This window comes from Artemia franciscana, chromosome 3, assembly GCF_032884065.1.
Source record: "Artemia franciscana chromosome 3, ASM3288406v1, whole genome shotgun sequence".
Lineage (NCBI taxonomy): Eukaryota > Metazoa > Arthropoda > Branchiopoda > Anostraca > Artemiidae > Artemia > Artemia franciscana.
Window position 1 is genome coordinate 4,569,616 of NC_088865.1, and position 17,287 is coordinate 4,586,902.

Genomic DNA, 17,287 nt, shown 5'->3' on the forward strand with positions numbered 1-17,287 from the left:
GGCAAGCAACCCTTCTCTCAAGCCCATTCATGTTCCAAACGTATCCAGTCAAAATTTAGAGACCGCTATTTTGTTCAGAATTGTAGTGCAGCCCAGCAATTATTTCTTTAAAGATGTTGGGTATGTCAACCCCCCACAATTATGCAATTGGCCCCCTATGCTTTAAAACTAAATGCTGCTTTAAACTAAATAAAAAGGTGTGTGTTTATGGTTGCCAATAAAATACCTCAGCAATATATCGAGTACGACTTGGGGTATTAAGTTGAAACTTTTGGGGCTACTACTATTAAAACTTCTGCTCTTAAAATTTAAATAAATAAAAAGAGTGTAAGTGTATCTAGGTTGTCAATGAGCATAGATAAAATCTTTTGGGAATGATGTTAAAGTTTATTTTTCAGGTCAACTTCTGTAGTTATGAAATTAAACTAAAAAATACTGTTTGCATTGTTGAAAATCTTTCTCCAACATACGAATAGCAACCCAAACTATGTGTTCTTACAGAAAAAACTGAAAAGATATAATTTTTTTTTCATAAAAAAGACTATGCCAATAAAAAATGAACAGAAATTAGTAAAAAAAAAAATTTCCCCAAGGAAAGTTTTTCAAAGAGAAGTAAAGAGCTCCTTAAGCAAAAAATGAGCAGAAATAAAGTCAAATAATGTTCCAAGCGTAAAACTACCATAAGTCTGTCAGTAAATAAATGAAACTCAAAACGAACAGAAATTACAATAAATAGCCGAGTCAAACTCAAAACGAGCAAAAATTAACAGATGTAGGGCTGATAACCCCCATGCCTTCTCAAGACCAGAACATAATTTGCGCTTTACTGAAAACAAAATACGCTTGAAATTTTTTGACTTTTTTTACCTTAGTAAATAAAAAAGTATCAAAAATTTAAGGAATAAATATCAGTTTCTTTCCGTTTTGAGTTTCATTTATTTATTTATAGTAATTTGTGGTAGTTTTAGGCTTGATTTGACTTTATTTCTACTCATTTTTGTCTTAATTGAACTATTTACTTTTGTTTGAAAACTTGTCTTGTGGAAATTTTTTAATTAATCATCATGAATAATCTATTATTTCGATGTATTTATTGATATCAAAACTCTAGTCTTTCGATTTCTTGTTGCTATTGGCTTTTTACTTACAGTTCATAACCCCAAACTGTTTGACGTTCCTAAGTGTTTCATGTAAATTGTTGGAAAAGCAATTAGGATCTTAGGAAATAGCATAAAAAATCTAAGGGTACAACTTTTATTTTATTAACATGATTCCCTCAGAAGTGATCAACCACTAAATATATAGGCCTACACCTTTACCGTTTCTTATACTTTTTTATATATCCTAGGGCAGTATTTAGGACCATCGCGAGGGGGGAGGGTTGTATTGTCAGGGAAATAATCATGATTTTTGAAAACAGAGTAAAATAAGAAACCTAATGGTGTTACTTTTCCTTCAGTTGTGGTCAACCTCTAAAACTTTAGGCATTGCTCCAGATTAGAGGCTTTTCAGAAGGAAACATTTTAATAAAAAAAAAAAAAAATGCACTATTAGACTCCTTATTTCAGTGAATTTCAAACATTATATTACCACGGCTCCCTTAAAAATATTTGATCGTATGGTGCCTCCCTTTCGTTTTATAAATTAATACAGACATGAAAATTTTTAGTTCTATGAAAGTTATTTAAGACAAACTCTTACAAACAAAGAAAATGAAAAACAAATTTATATTATTGTCTTTGAAAGAGAATGATATGCTTGCCTATTAGAGCAAAGTTTGTCAAATCAAAGGTGTCAATCAAGAGATAGCAACACAAAGTTCCTTTCTTGCAACGAAACGAATACAATATTTTGATTTCATTTCATTTAATGTAATTTCATTTCATCTAATACAGAAAATTCTGCTGTATATTAACAAGATTTTGCGAAAGACAGCAATACTTTTGAAGCTTTATTTGACAAATATCATCTCTCGATACTTTCTGGTCTTTATCCCCTTCTAAAGAAAAAAGATATTAATCAGATTCGGATTTTTTATTTCAGATATTGTAAATTTTTACTTTATCTCCCCCCTTGGTATAGCAATAGGAAGATAATTCGTAAGTTTGATGTCCCTGATATAAGTGCAAAGTTGTCCCTCATGTATGGAAGGTTGTCGGAATCAGCTTTTTATCGTTTATCGCCTCATCATCCTTTGGTCCGTCTGTTCGGTTAATCTCATTGTAGCATAATGTTCTTTCTATTTGTAGTGTATTTTACTTGTAGTGTATTTCATTTTTTTTTTCTTTTTGTTACTCCACAAGTGCCATAACTTGTTATGATGTGGGTTAAAAATAAATTATTATTATTATTATTATTATTGCCAAAATTGAATTAGAGATGAATTCTGAAATTTTTCTTTTAAAGAAATATCTCTAGATAATTCAATCAAGTTTTCTTTCTAATTACTTTTAATTCAAATTCACCATTTTCTTCGTCAGTAAATGGATTCTGTATTCACACAAATTCTGTAAAATTAAAATCATCAAAGTAATTCGAGAAATCATTTAGTAAACAATCTTAAGTGTTCAACGGATGGATTTTTGTTTGCTAGTATGTTATCTTAGACGCATAAATCTAGATATGGAAACATGTCAAACTCAGTTTTTTCCCAATACGTATTCCGAAGCTCGATTTTTTTGAAAATTTATTATGAATAATAAATTATTATTATTTATTATAATGAATGCTCGAATGCTCGATTTATTATAATGCTTTCACATTAGCTTTTTGAGCCAATAAATGTATTTGCGGTTCTTACATCGTTTAATTCAAAACACTCGATTGTCCTGAAATTTCCTCCAAGCAGATCAGTTTGATATTTAAATTTTAATCCCTAAAAATTTGCTTGACTTCAAATTTTGCTTTTTTTTTATTACAATTGTAATTTCCACTTGTATTTCAACTAGAGTTCATGTATGCTCTTAATAAGCCTACACACTTTACAATAGTACAAAAGTGTGGTATAAGTCGCTCACACATATCGTCACACGGTATTGTAAACAATCACAGTTCGTGGTAACGAACTGTAGTAAAGAGCGACCCCGCTCAATAGTAACTGAAACTCTAAAAAACGGAATTTTGATACCAATAGCTACATCAAAATAATCGCATTTTAATGCTGGTTTTAAATATATAAGTTTCATCACGTTTAGTCTTACCCATCAAAAGTTCAGAGCCTGAGAAAATTTGCCTTATTTTAGAAAATAGGGGTAAACACCCCCTAAAAGTCATAGCATCTGAACGAAAATAACAACATCGGATTCAGCGTATCAGAGAACCCTGCAGTTGAAGTTTCAAGCTCCTATCTGCAAAAATGTGGCATTTTGTATTTTTTGCCACAAGACAGAACATGGATGCGTGTTTATTTGTTTTTTTTTGTTTTTTTGTTTTTTTCCCCGGGGGTGATCGTACCGACCCAGTGGTCCTAGAATGTTTCAAGAGGGCTCATTCTAACGGAACTTAAAAGTTCTAGTGCCCTTTTTAAGTGACCAAAAAATTTGGAGGGCACCTAGGCCCCCTCCCACGCTCATTTTTTCCCAAAGTCACCGGATCAGTATTCTGAGATAGCCATTTTATTCAGCATTGTCAAAAAGGTAAAAAATATGTCTTTGGGAACGACTTACTCCCCCATAGTCCCCATGGGAGGGGCTGCAAGTTACAAACTTTGACCAGTGTTTACACATAGTAATGGTTATTGGGAAGTGTACATATACTTTCAGGGGGATTCTTTTGGCTAGGGGGGCTGAGGGGAGGGGTTTAAATGGGGAGAACTTTCTATGGAGGAATTTAACATGGGGGAAGAGAATTTCCATGAAGGGGGTGCAGGATTTTTTTAGCATTTTTTTAAAGAGCAATGAAAAAATAAATATGAAAAAATTTATTCAACTGAAAATAAGGAGCAGCATTAAAACTTAAAACGAACAGTAATTAATACGCTTATGAGGGGTTTACCTCCTCCTAATACCTCGCTCTTTATGCTAAAGTAATTTTATTAATTTCAACTATTTATTCTACGGCCTTTGTAATTCAGGGGTCATTCTTAAGGAATTGGTACAAAATTTAAGCTTTAGTATAAAGAGCGAGGTATTAACGAGGGCGTGAACCCCCTCATATACGTAATAAAAACATACCAATTTAGAAGTTTGTTACGTCATTTAATTCGTAAGTTACGTATATTTTTACTAATAAAAACGTTCACAAAATTAAAAGTTCTAGTTGCCTTTTTAAGTAACCAAAAAATTGGTGGGTAACTAGGCCCTTTCCCTCGCTCCTTTTTTTTCTCAAAATCGTCCGATCAAAACTATGAGAAAGCCATTTAGTCAAAAAATAAATTAATATGCAAATTTCATTTTAATTATTCATGCTCGGAGAGCCAAAATCAAAACATGCATTAATTCAAAAACGTTCAGAAATTAAATAAAAAACAAGTTTTTTTTAACTAAAAGTAAGGAGCGACATTAAAACTTAAAACGAATAGAAATTACTTCGTATATGAAAGGGGCTGTTCCCTCCTCAGTGCCCCGCTCTTTACGCTAAAATTTTGTACTGTTTTAAAAAGTAGAGTTGAGAGAAAGAGTCAAACTTTAGCGTAATGAGCGGGGCGCTGAGGAGGGAACAGCCCTTTTCATATACGGAGTAATTTCTGTTCGTTTTAAGTTTTAATGTCGCTCCTTACTTTCAGTTAACTTTTTTTTATTTAATCTAACTTATAATGAACTGTTTTAATAGCACTTGGTATTTACCAAGTGACCTATAACGATCATAAATTCTGTCGGTCTGTCGATCTGTCTGTCCTGGTTTTGCTAGTTTAGGGACGTCCAGATAAGCTAGGACGATGAAATTTGGCAGGCGCATCAGGGACCAAACCAGATTAAATTAAAAATAATCGTTTCCCCGACTCAACCCATCTGGGATTCGGAAAAATTTGAAAAAATGACGTATTTTTAACTTACGAATGGTTATCGGATCTTAATGAAATTTGATATTTAGATTGATATCGTGTCTTAGAGCTCTTATTTTAAATCCTGACCGGATCTGGTGACATAGGGGGGAGCTGGGGGGGCTAAAATCTTGGAATACACGTAGAGTGGAGTGATCAGGATAAAACCTGGTGGGAAAAATAAGCACAAGTTTTAGATACGTGATTGACATAACTGGAACGAATCCGCTTTCTTTTGGGGAGTTGGGGGGGGAGGGTTAATTCTGAAAAATTAGAAAAAATGAGGTATTTTTAACTTACGAAGGAGTGATCGGATCTTAATAAAATTTCATACTTAGAAGGACCTCATGTTTATATAGTTTGTAATTTTCGTCAATTTTGTAAGAGCAATTAAGTTGTTTTGATAAAGAGCTGTTATGTGGAGCATGCAGTACATCGTGAGAACATCGGGTGTTTTTATTTTAACTAGTGCTAAAAGTGCTTTCATTTTAGCCAGCTTTATGTCCTGACATTGGTTTTGCACCATCTCTACAAATCTCCATCTCTACAATTGCACCATCTGTACAAAGTCAAACGTAATGATTCTACAATAAGCCTTTCTCGTTAGAAAAAAATGTCAATTACATATTGCACCATCATTTACATTTTGCACCATCTGTACAAAGTCAAACGTAATTATTCTACAATAAGCCTTTCTCATTAGAAAAAAAATGTCAATTACATATTGCACCATCATTTACATTTTGCACCATCTGTACAAAGTCAAACGTAATTATTCTACAATAAGCCTTTCTCGTTAGAAAAAAATGTCAATTACATAAAAGTTTCAAGGGATGTGGCTTTTCCAGGAATAAGTTTGCAAAACAAAAATCTTCGATTATGTTATTCTTTTCAATATATCTAAGATATCCAATTAAATATGCGGTTGTAGCTGTTTCAGTTCCTTCTACTTGTGAGGCGAATTTTGAAGTGCGTATCTGAGAAACTAATTAATCGCAAAGATTGTATCTTCAATCGTCTATTTGTTCAACCCTGAAAGGAGCATCCACCAGAATCTATAAAATCTCGCTAATTCTACCTTGAGATATGGAAACTACCTATTTTACTACCTATTGCAAATTACTATTTTACCTCTTAAATTTATTAGTTAAGCCCAAATTACCTAAACTACAGATTCTACCAATTTTTTGTTGATCCAAAAGGGTTAAGATATTTCGTGTGACAGTGTAGTTTTAATTTCATTTGGTTTTTTGTCATTCCTGGCTAATACTCGCACCTCCCCATAGACTAGTCCATGCCTCCCTGAGGAGGCGCGCCTCCCAGTTTGGAAAGTGCTGCCTTATTTGATTTTTTTTAAATATAATGCTTATGTTTCTGACAAGGCCTCCCTCCCCTCCTAAATACTGCCTTGTATAGCACATATAAAGTTTGATGTTCACTTTTCTAAGTTATTGTTGTGTTCATCTAGCTTTATTGTAACCGGTTGACGAGAATGGCTTCTTTTTTCTTATTTAGCCACATTGCTCTTCGTGAGTCTGTCTTAAGTTTAACGGCGAATGGTGATGACTTGAAAATTGAAGGAATCCTAGAAACCTGGACAGAAATGAAGAATAACCACCTCTTAAGAAGTAAGACTCCTTTTTGGAATCTCGTTTTTTTTACATCTGTTGTGGTGCCAGGCCACTAAGGGCTCTATATGTCACTACTCAGATTCTTTTTTGCCGTCGGGCATTTTAGTTTGAGGGGAAGTATGGGTCCATGCCCTGTGAATTGTAAACTGAAGGAACCCTGGAAATCTGAACAGAACTGATAAATCACCACTTATAATTAAATAAACTACATGTAATTTTCCTTCAAAGCTTTTGTATTTTTATGACAAATTTTCACCTTTGTTTTTGTCACGATTATTTACATTCTTTTGTGGTAACTTTTTTGGAATATAATTTTTTATAGCATTTTTTATGACAAATTTTCCTTTATTTATAAAATTTAATGGCGACAGACTGCTAAAAGCCTGGAGCCTAATATACTACTAATCAACTATTCTTTTACCGAAGGACACATTAGATTGTTGGTCTCTGGGCCTTAAATTAGGCGGCAGTTGAAAAATGAATAAAAAAGTAGAAGAATTATCAGTAGAAAAGAAAAGAATCAGAAGAAGGTATTTAAGCTCACTTAAACTTATGGATTATCGGGCAAAAACTGCTGAATTAAGCGAAATTTTGACTGGTTCGTCGTCTACTCGCTATCAAGCTTGTTTAAATTTAAATTATCTGACAAAACATTTACCAGAAATAAATTCCTAAATTCGCAGGAAATGATCCCTTGAAACCAAAAAAAAAACAACAAAACGCTGGGGAAATATTAATAAAAAATAGATCGGCTTACCTTTCAAGAAACTATAACTAGAGGGTTGCCTTTTTTTGTTTTTGAGGGACAAATTGCTAATTCTGGAGGGATAGGATAGAATTTTTGGAGCGAGGGATAGGTCTCGCCAATTTATTCAATACAATGGGTTTTTGGAACTCAACTATATTAGGTGTAAGAATTCCATTTAAAAATTAAATTATGTTTAATGACAACTTCAAAAATGCTATACTTGAAACAAAGTCTATTTTAAAGTTAGAAAAAAAAATCTATTTTCATTAGCCTACTTTGGGTCATTGGTTTCATTAGCATAAATTTAAATGCACAACAGTGACGGTCAGAAAAAATTTTACACATTAATCCCAATAAATTTTATAATCCCCAAAAAAATTTTACACATTAATCCCAAGCACAGGATCTATAATTTTCGACAGCTGCCTAATGGGAAGCATTATATGAAGCGTAATAGAATAACTGGAAATGGCATAATATGTCTTGAAGCAGAGCAAAATAGTTAGCAAAATCTTAAATTCTTTAGATTATTCTTTAGACTTATTCTTTAGATTAGTTAGATTATAATCTTTTCTTTTCTTATTTAAAGAATTAGTTAGAGAGATGGCAAATAACATCGAAGTTAAACAATAAACTTGAAAACGCGATTTAGAAAATCAAAAAAGGAAGTAAAATTCTGACTGAAATGAGAACACAATTGGCGATTAACCAGTGAAGTAAGAGCTGAAATAGAGTAAGATCTGTTTTGGCTTTATAATTCTCGATACTAGGTTTTTTCCTCACGTAAAACATACAGACTTTAATATTTCTCTTGATTCAGCTGGAAAATAGTAATCGAATACTGAGTTTTTAAGCTCATTTCACTTTTTCTCATCGATTTTGTTTTGTGTCGACTGTGTTGTTACTTAGAGAGAGTTCATTTCTTTTCTACTTCAGCATAAGCTGCAGCTTTTGCCGCAGCATGATGTATTGTTGCTTCGTCTCTCACAGACGATTTACTGAAGACTGTGTTGTTACTTCAGCCTACTTCAGCTGCAGCTTATGTTGCAGCATAATGTCTTGTTGCTTCGCTTCTCAGAGAAGATTTACAAGAGACTGTGCTGTTACTTAGAGAGAGTTCATTTCTTTTCTACTTCAGTAAAAGCCGCAGCTTATGCCGCAGCATGATGTCTTGTTGCTTCGTCTCTCACAGACGATTTACTGAAGACTGTGTTGCTACTTCAGCATAAGCTGCAGCTTATGCTGCAGCATGATGTCTTGTTGCTTCGTTTCTCAGAGAAGATTTACAGGAGACTGTGTTGTTACTTAGAGACAGTTCATTCCTTTTCTACTTCAGCATACATAATGCTGCAGCATGATGTCTTGTTGCTTGGTCACTCACAGAAGATTTTTCCTCCAGATGTACCTGCTTTTATTTGATTTGAATAAGACTATTTGAAGAGTTTTCTTGCAGCGGGCGGGGATTAAAGGTTAAAAATAAAGTGCACTGCATCATGATGTCTTGTTGCTTCGTCACTCGCAGAAGATTTTTCCTCCATATGTACCTGCTTTTATTTTGATTTGAATAAGACTATTTGAAGAGTTTTTTGTGGCGGGCGGGGATTAAAGGTTATAAGGAATTTTGATAACAATTATTACATCAAAATAATTGGCTTTTTATGATCATTCCATATGTATAAAATTTATATATGTTAATCCCAACAAAAGCCTCGAGCCTAAGAAAGTTCGGTTCATTTTCGAAAAGAGGGTGGGGGAAATAACCCCAAAAAGTCAACCAACCTTGATGAATTACACCGTCAGGTTTAGCATATCAGAGAACCCTACCGTAGAGGTTTCAAGTTCCTATCGACAAAGTGGGGAATTTTGAATTTTTGCCAGAAGATAGATCATAGATGCCCATTTATTTGATTTTATTTATTTAATTTTTTCATTTCGGTTTCTCCAGGGTTGATTCTGTCAAATTAATTGTCCCAGGAGATCTAGGAGGGCTCATTCGAATGGAAATTAAAAGTTTTTAGTGCCCCTTTTAAGTGACCGAAAATATTGGAGGGCAGCTATCCCCCCTCCCGTGCCACTTTTCCCCCCATAGTCATCCGACCATTATGTTGTGGTAGCCATTTGGTTCAATATTTCTCAAAGGTCCAACAACTATGCCCCTGGGGATTAAATGCCCCCCACAGCCTCTGGGGATACGGCTCAAAGTTCTGCAATTACCTATTGTTTGCATGTTGTTTTTTTTGGGGGGGGATGTATTTGGGGGAAGATTTTCCATGAGAAATTGATTTCTTGGGGAGAAATTTTCTGGGAGTTATTTTCTAGGGGAAATTTTAAACGGGGGTAATTGTAAATTGATAGCACCCCGATTTTTCAGCTTAATAATTAAAATGTTGGATTCTTATGAAAATTTTGGACGAAATACGGATATTTAGTTAAGAATTTCAATGAACCGTAGTTCTGTTGATTAAGTCCTAAATAGTATTTTTACTCTAGAATTTTGAATGGACGGAAAGATGTATCATTGATCGTATGGATGGAAATTCTACTTTACGTTTGATCTTCTATGTGGATGAAGTCCTGGCAACTTCCTCTACAATAGGGTTCTATGATGCTTAAACACTGAGTACACATATTTTTAGATGCATTAAACTTTGTGTGTAAATAGGAATAGAGAAATTTAAAATATCAGAAATTTAAAATCTTTCAGGCATTTAAAATCTCTGAAAACAAAGCTTCTGGTAGCACTTTTCCCTTTCCCCAAGAAATTACCTGGAGAGGTTCATCATGGCCCGCCTCGCCGTTTCTACCTCTGTCCTGGTAAACAAGCAAATGCAATATTTTATGCTACAAAGATGAAGATTGTCGCAACGGAAGGAGCAGACAGTTTGGAGCAGGCAGTAGTTGCGCTCTTTCAAGCGTCTGCCCCATCCCTTCCCCTATTTTATGCTAAAAGATGAAGATTGTCGCAAGGGAAGGATCAGACAGTTTGAAGCAGAGAGTAGCTGCGCTCTTTAAAGCATCTGCCCCATCCCTCTCCCTCACACAATGATCCATCGCCACTTCCTCATAATATATGTTGCGTAATTATGCATCACTAACCGTAGTTTAATGAAAAATTAAGTGAATCAACTCGGTTAAATCAAGCATTAAGATAAACATCCATAATAACCCTTTGCCTTGTAGCCTATAGACTATGTGATTCTTCAGGAACGAGTTCGTCACCATGAAAAACTACTTCCTCTGTTACTTCAAAGCTCAATGTATAATTTTCTGGTACTTTTAAATCGTTTGGCTATCTCATAATGTTCAGTTCGATAGCAACTTGGCCCTCTTGGGGGACAAAATCGTTGTTTGGTGCCACAAAATGGCGGGAAATGTCACTTTCCTGGGACACTATGTTTTTGGTCTCTCAGAAAGGACACGAGAGCTTTGAATTACCGTTCGAATGGGCCCCCTCCCGATCCTCTAGGGTCATTGTTTCGACCACCCTTGGGGAAAGAAAAAAAGACAAATGAACAAGCATTTATGACCTTTTTTTCTGGGAATAAAGAAAAATTCTAGAAAACATATCTAGCAGTTTTCTCTGATATGGTGAACCTAATGGTGTCATTGTCAATAAGATTTCTTGGATTTTTGGGGGTCTATCCCCTTTTTAGAAACTCAGGCAAATTTTATCAAGCTCCGAGGTATTATCGGTAAGGTTAAACTTAATTAATCTTGTGTATTTGGAATCAACGGAAAATGGCGATTCTTTTGATGCACTAATTGTTATCATAGAGTTTTAGTTACTATTGGCCTTAATCACCCTTTACGTTCAGATCGTTTTCACGAGCTGTATGATCAAGAGCTAAAATAAAATGTCAAATATTTACCGAATTTTCAGACTCAATTATAATCATAGATTAATTACAAATTTGTATAGAATGTTAGGAGCTCACAGTCTTACTCTAGCTGAATGTACACATTTTAAAACCAAACCATTGCTGCAGAATCGTGTAATATTAATCAGTTAAGCGAGGTTTATTTGCCTTATCTAAAGATAATGATTAAATTTTATTGAAGAAATTAATGAATTTTCAGCTGTTCATACCCCTTGTTATGACTTTTAGTTAGTGCTTATGTTTTGCTTTAGATAGTGTGTACTCTTTTTCTCTTTTATATTCTTTTTGTAGTGTTTTTTTTTGTGAAATGCCTTTATTTTGGTTTAATCACGAAATAAAGTATCTATCTATCTATACCCCTTGTTAGTATTCTTTCCTTTGATTGGTAATTATTATTTCAGAAATTTGTGCAATAAGTCACTGCCTCGCAGCGTTATAAAAATATGAAGCCATGGAAACGAAGATTTGGAGTCTTTTGAAGGGTGATTATTGTATCCTAGTATTTGCTACCTTTTTTTTTATATAAATTGAGTTAAATAAGTAAGTTTTTCGTTCTCCTTATGTGCATTAGGGCTCCATTTGTTTAGTGAATTTTAATTTAGACAGTCGACCCCAATTAAGTAGGATAAGAAATCAGAGCAATATCTTGGAGGTTGTCATTATTTCTTTTCCTCTTATTTTAGGAGTTTTGAAATGGGCGTTTTCTAAAATGAGTTTTCCAAAACTTTTATTTTATTAGTTTAGTAATGACGAATTTGGTAGAAAATTTTCATTCAAGAAGGATATCATCCGTATCTTTGTTCTAAAAATTAAAGCCTCGAACAATGCCTGGGCACCATAACCTTTCAACTTCTATGTTGGAAAATCCACTTGGTAAATTTAACTCTGTGCTTTCATCGAAATTATGAAAATTTCGAATTGTCAAAATTATGGAAATTATGCCGAAAAATCGAAATTATGGAGGCAACTGTAAAAAAAAAATGGCTTCAGAGAAATAATGTGAAATGTTATTTTGAAAACCTGTTCCTTCCTAAAAAAAAGGGAAAAAATGGCCCTGAAATAAATTTCCTGTGATTATCTCCATATCAGCTCGATTTTCGTTTAATTGTTGCGTTTTCTTCACACTCCCTACAGGTCAGTTCCATGTGCTCATACATGGATAAACGTAGTATCTCTGGCTAAGACCGTCAAATTTGTCTGTACATTTATGTTTGTATGCTCTTCAAGGGGTAAACTATGGTAGTATCACTGTTTGACCTCTTTAGTGAGTTGAGCCAGCTAATTGGTTATTCTGTTTGAGGTTTTTTAAGGCTCTCAGTTATATTTTGTATGCTATTATGTATAGCCTTCAATACTTTGGAAATTCTGATTGTTCTTCAATCTTGGGAAGGATTTAATTCCAGTCAAAATCCAATCTTAAAAAGGGGCCCAAGGTAGTTCCAATTTGCCTGCAACGCGGTTGTACCCGAAAAGCAATTGATTAGCCTAGTATAATAACTTCTAACTACTACTACTACTACTAGCACCTCACCCCATCACTAAGTTGCCTGAGGCCAACACAGCTACACACGCTTCTACCCTATCCTTATTTATTTAAAGCCTCTTTACACCCTCCCAGGAAGTTCCAGTTTCCCTTGATTCTTTCTTTCCCTTAGTTTAGTTGCCGTTTGTCTGTGACGCGGTTTTACCTGAAAGTAATTGATTACCCTAGCACAATAACTTCGAGTTAGCCAGAATTCACTCTTCTGAATTTCTGGTTTTTATTAAAAACATAGTTATGTGGGACTACGTAATGGGCTGTTCTTAAATTATGTATACATATATTGATGTTTTTATACAATTTTTTCGAGAGAGAACTTAGCATTACGAGTTTTCAATCGTGGTTAGCAGACCAGGAGTTTTCAGGAAGAAGGTTTTTTTTAGATATCAGTTTCTCTGGGAGGCTGGGTTTCCTAGAGCTAATAATTTTGGAACAGTAGTGTGTAGTTGAGCGACAAAGTTAGGGGGAAGGGGCGTAATTGAACATATCTATCGGGGGGTGGGGGGGGGCTCCAAAAAGTTAATTTTCAGACTCGAATGCTTCTGCTTTCAACAAGACATTCTTTACATAAATATGAAGGGACATGGGGGATGGGTCGTTAAGTGTGTCCTCTTTAACTTCTCTTTATTCTGGGTAACATATTTGGGCTGAGACTGCAAAGTGGCTGCCGCAAAGTTTTTTTGAAGTTCTGGTTCAGCCCACCCTCCCCAGAAGTAATTTTAGCGGCTATTTTTCCCAGGTATTGTCATTGCTGACTCACTGTTATACAAAAATGGAATTTAAGCGTAAATAGAAGGGGAAGGAGCTAAAGCCCCCTCACATCCACTGGAACCTTGGATGTGAAACTAAGACCGAACAAAAATCAAGTTTTAAAAAAGACAATTGTTTCAACTGGAAGTAAAGAGCTAAATTAAAGCTGAAAGCAAACATCAATTATCCTATTTTTAGAGAGGGAGCTGTTTGGCTCGACCCATTTAAGAATAAAAAATAAATGTATCCATGTGAACCATCTTTTTCAGTGAAAACACACACTTCTGCTGAGAAAACCGATAAACATATTTAAGCCCAAAGTGAAAATAATATACCTTATGCTTTATGAAATTCTAATTATATCGGACAAATATTTGCATTACGAAAGAACTTCGTACTAAAATCTCAAGTAAGATAGTCAAAGTTAAAAAGGCGCAAATGTTGGGACAAGGCATGTTGCGCCTACCCTCTTCCGAAAAATAGCTGACAATTCCATATAGGACGAGTAATAAGTAATTTTATATGTACCCCAACTAGGGAGCCATTCATGTCATGCTTTATGAAATTTCAATTATATCGAACAAATTTTTGCATTACAAAAGAAACACAAAAGACCACACTGGCTATACATGACGTAAGAAGCGAAAAAGAAAAAAAAGCCAAACAAGATAGGTGAGAAAACGAGGGTAATGTCAGGCAGTGGAAAAATATGAAAGAAAGAAGCCGCTTCACACCATTGAAGAGTTTGATGAATTGTGTTCCTTTGTACCAAATTAAAACTTGTATTTTTGCGAGCCCACTCACAGAATATGTCTAAGAACCAGCTTCAGTAACTGATTGTATGGTTAGTTGTCTTATCTGTAATTGACAAGCAAAGTTCGGTGTGCGAAAAAAACCTTGTGGGCGGGTAGTTTTGTCCCCCGAAGCCGCACAACCGGTGGCGTTTAGGTGCTCCCCAATCATTATCGACGGTGGTGGACCACCGTCGTATTTCTGGTGCCAAATCATTTTGAGATCGTTTGGTGAACTAAGAGGTGGGGAAAATGTAAAATCTGCCATTTAAGGGTACATACAAAAACCTTGGATTTCTATCAAATGTTTCTTAATTTAATCATCTATTACGGATATTCCATTATTTCTCACTTGTTTGCCTGTCGTTCGCTATGATTTTCAGTTTTTAACACATTTAATACTCACCAATGTTTAAAAGTAGCGATTTTCTGAAATTACGTTCACAGAATTTAAATAATGGTCAATAAACTTCATAATCAGGCTGACTAGTTTGGTAAAGTTTCAGTTTAGCTAACTTTTTAGTTTAGGCCACAGAGGCCCTGTCAATAAAATCATTCTAAACAGTAAGAAATAATTTGTTTATGTTTTATTTCTACTAGACAGTATATGTGCTGCTTAGAATTTCCATTAACTGAACAACGTACAGTAATAAATCATTTTTTTTCAGGTTGTTGCTAATCTACCCCTTTATTATCATTTTTCCTAAATGCAGGAAACAAGCAATAGGAAACTGGTAACTCCCTAATTAAAACAAAAAGAAGAATCAATTTTTGATTTGGATAGACCCTTACACAGTGAATTCAACAGTCTGTCTACTTCTTAGCTATCTTCTTAAGTCTGTATAGTATAGTAGATGCATGTATAAATCTGGAATGACTCGATTAAGCATTATCCGTTGCCCAGCTTTCTAAAGTAGCTAAAGCTGAATAGCCTGTTTGGGCACTTCCTAAATCACTATCCTGGATTAGCTAGTGTATGACCATAGTTTTTGCCTGGTTACACCAAACTAGACTATTTTTTAAACACTTTCCCTTTGGAGTGGGTTTTGTGCAGAACTGGAAAACATGACCTCTTCAAGATGGTGAGCAAGATGAACTGATGTGTGACCTTTGTTCTCTATAATCAAATTTACCTTCTATTATTGATGCTGTTGAGGGAAAATTCTTTTTCACTCTAAATGTTGCTCTGCTTTTTCAGGGCCTCGTAAATATTCATCTTGAGAAATAGCCAAACGATAGTAGCTGCATCTTGCTTTTGAAAGAGAAGATGAGAAATAAATTTTACTTTCACTTCCCAATGAATGATGTCATGGTGACAGCTGCGTTTTTGGGCTTTAAAATATGCAAAATCAGTGAAATTGATGAGTATCTAAGCTGAACATCTGGACACTGTCATAAAGCATCTACTCCATTTTTCATGGACCAAATTTATCTGATCAACATTCCAGGTATCTTCACTTAATATTATGGCGATCATTCTAATGTTTCAGTTTTTCTTTTGTACGAGAAGGAAAGGGTCCATGAAGAGGCTTAAGAGGATGTTTGTCTCTCTGGTTTGCTCTGGACAGAGGCTGAAGAGGTGGGTTTAATCTCTGGTCCTGTGAGTGCATCAGCTATCCAATCAGCCGTGTGAATGTGGCCATCAAGTTTTCTAAAAAGATCAGCAACTCTAAATCTCCTCGTGATCGTGCATCAAAGAAAAGAAGGCTGCTTGATAAGATGATGCCATGGTAGTAATGATGTAGAACATGATGAGAATAGTGATATGACTTGGCGCCAATTATATGTTTATCTTAGCATTGTGATTGATTCAATTAATCCGACTTTACCTTCTGGAAAAGATATTTAACTCAGCTGCCATGGAGTGCAGCTTTGGTAAGAACGTCTCAGTCGGTGCAGCAATTTCATTGGTTTAGGACGGGTAGTTACTGCTAAGCGTTCAATGTGGCGGGAAAACATGCGTATTGTTGTGCATCAAAACTATAAGCTAGTCAAAGATTTTAAAGGAAATGTTTGTATTTTTGTTTAGTTATGTGCCTTGAACTTTTTACTCTAATGAATAAAGGAATGGCAAATCAGAGGAAAGCTATAACAGGTCTCAAAGTTTAAAGAAGAGGGGTTCCAAACCATATGGTAAAATGTGATTGTTGGTTTTAATCAGGATGGCATTGAAGAAAACAATGGCAAAGCCAACATATAAATGGATCCCATCAGCATTGGGATTGAGAAACGACTTCAGGGAATAGCCATATAGGTAGTGTGACCAAATAGGCCACTATGGAGATATGGTGCAAGGAAATTAATTTTAATTTCCTCTCTTTTCGGATCACTTCTATTCTCAGGAAGCATAAGAACTTACCCTCAATTATTCTGCCTGACAGAATTCAGAAAATTTGTTTTGGAAAATTTGAGCTTGATGTCTCTTTTATTTTGTCTTAGTTTTGATCATGCCAATAAGGCTGAAAAAGAACTATAGCTTAGAAGATAGATAAAGCTCTTACAAGATCTAATACAACTTCAGTTTTAGAAATTTTTGAAAGATAACTGAAACGTACTAAAACTTAATAAACCCTCTTATTTTGGCAACGTGCCACTGATCATTCTTGGTGGTGTGCTGCCAAAAAATTACCAGCGTACCACTGCCGCACGTTATCAGGCCTGCCACCACTAAATTCAAAGTAAATGCTGCCATAGGATCTAATGTACCTACGTGCCAAAATGCCCAGTAACAATGATTCTCTAGCATTCATGCTCAATATATTTTCAAGTCAAGTATTTCGTACTTTTTTGCTCTAATATTTTTTTGATAACCCTTGTCAATACTATTATTGGTTGTTGTTTGTTGAAGTAAGTCGTTTGATAACAGAAACAGAAATAGGTTTTGATAAACTCCATTGTTAACCCAGAGTCAAGCTAATTTTTGAAATCGTGGTGTTTATTCTAATACTGCACAAAAATATCAAAATTT

General features: G+C 34.8%; 1 protein-coding gene across 3 annotated transcripts in view; it reads left to right on the plus strand.

Annotated features, from left to right (window-relative positions):
* Positions 1-11,795, plus strand: part of LOC136024786 (uncharacterized) — a 49,883-nt gene extending 38,088 nt beyond the window's left edge. For all 3 annotated transcript variants that reach the window (XM_065700243.1, XM_065700244.1, XM_065700242.1), the window contains exons 5-6: positions 6,497-6,609; positions 11,640-11,795. In XM_065700243.1, the coding sequence (XP_065556315.1) occupies positions 6,497-6,609; positions 11,640-11,677 (151 nt within the window). In that variant the 3' untranslated portion in view covers positions 11,678-11,795. The remainder of the gene's footprint in view (positions 1-6,496; positions 6,610-11,639) is intronic.
* The last annotated feature ends 5,492 nt before the right edge of the window (positions 11,796-17,287 follow it).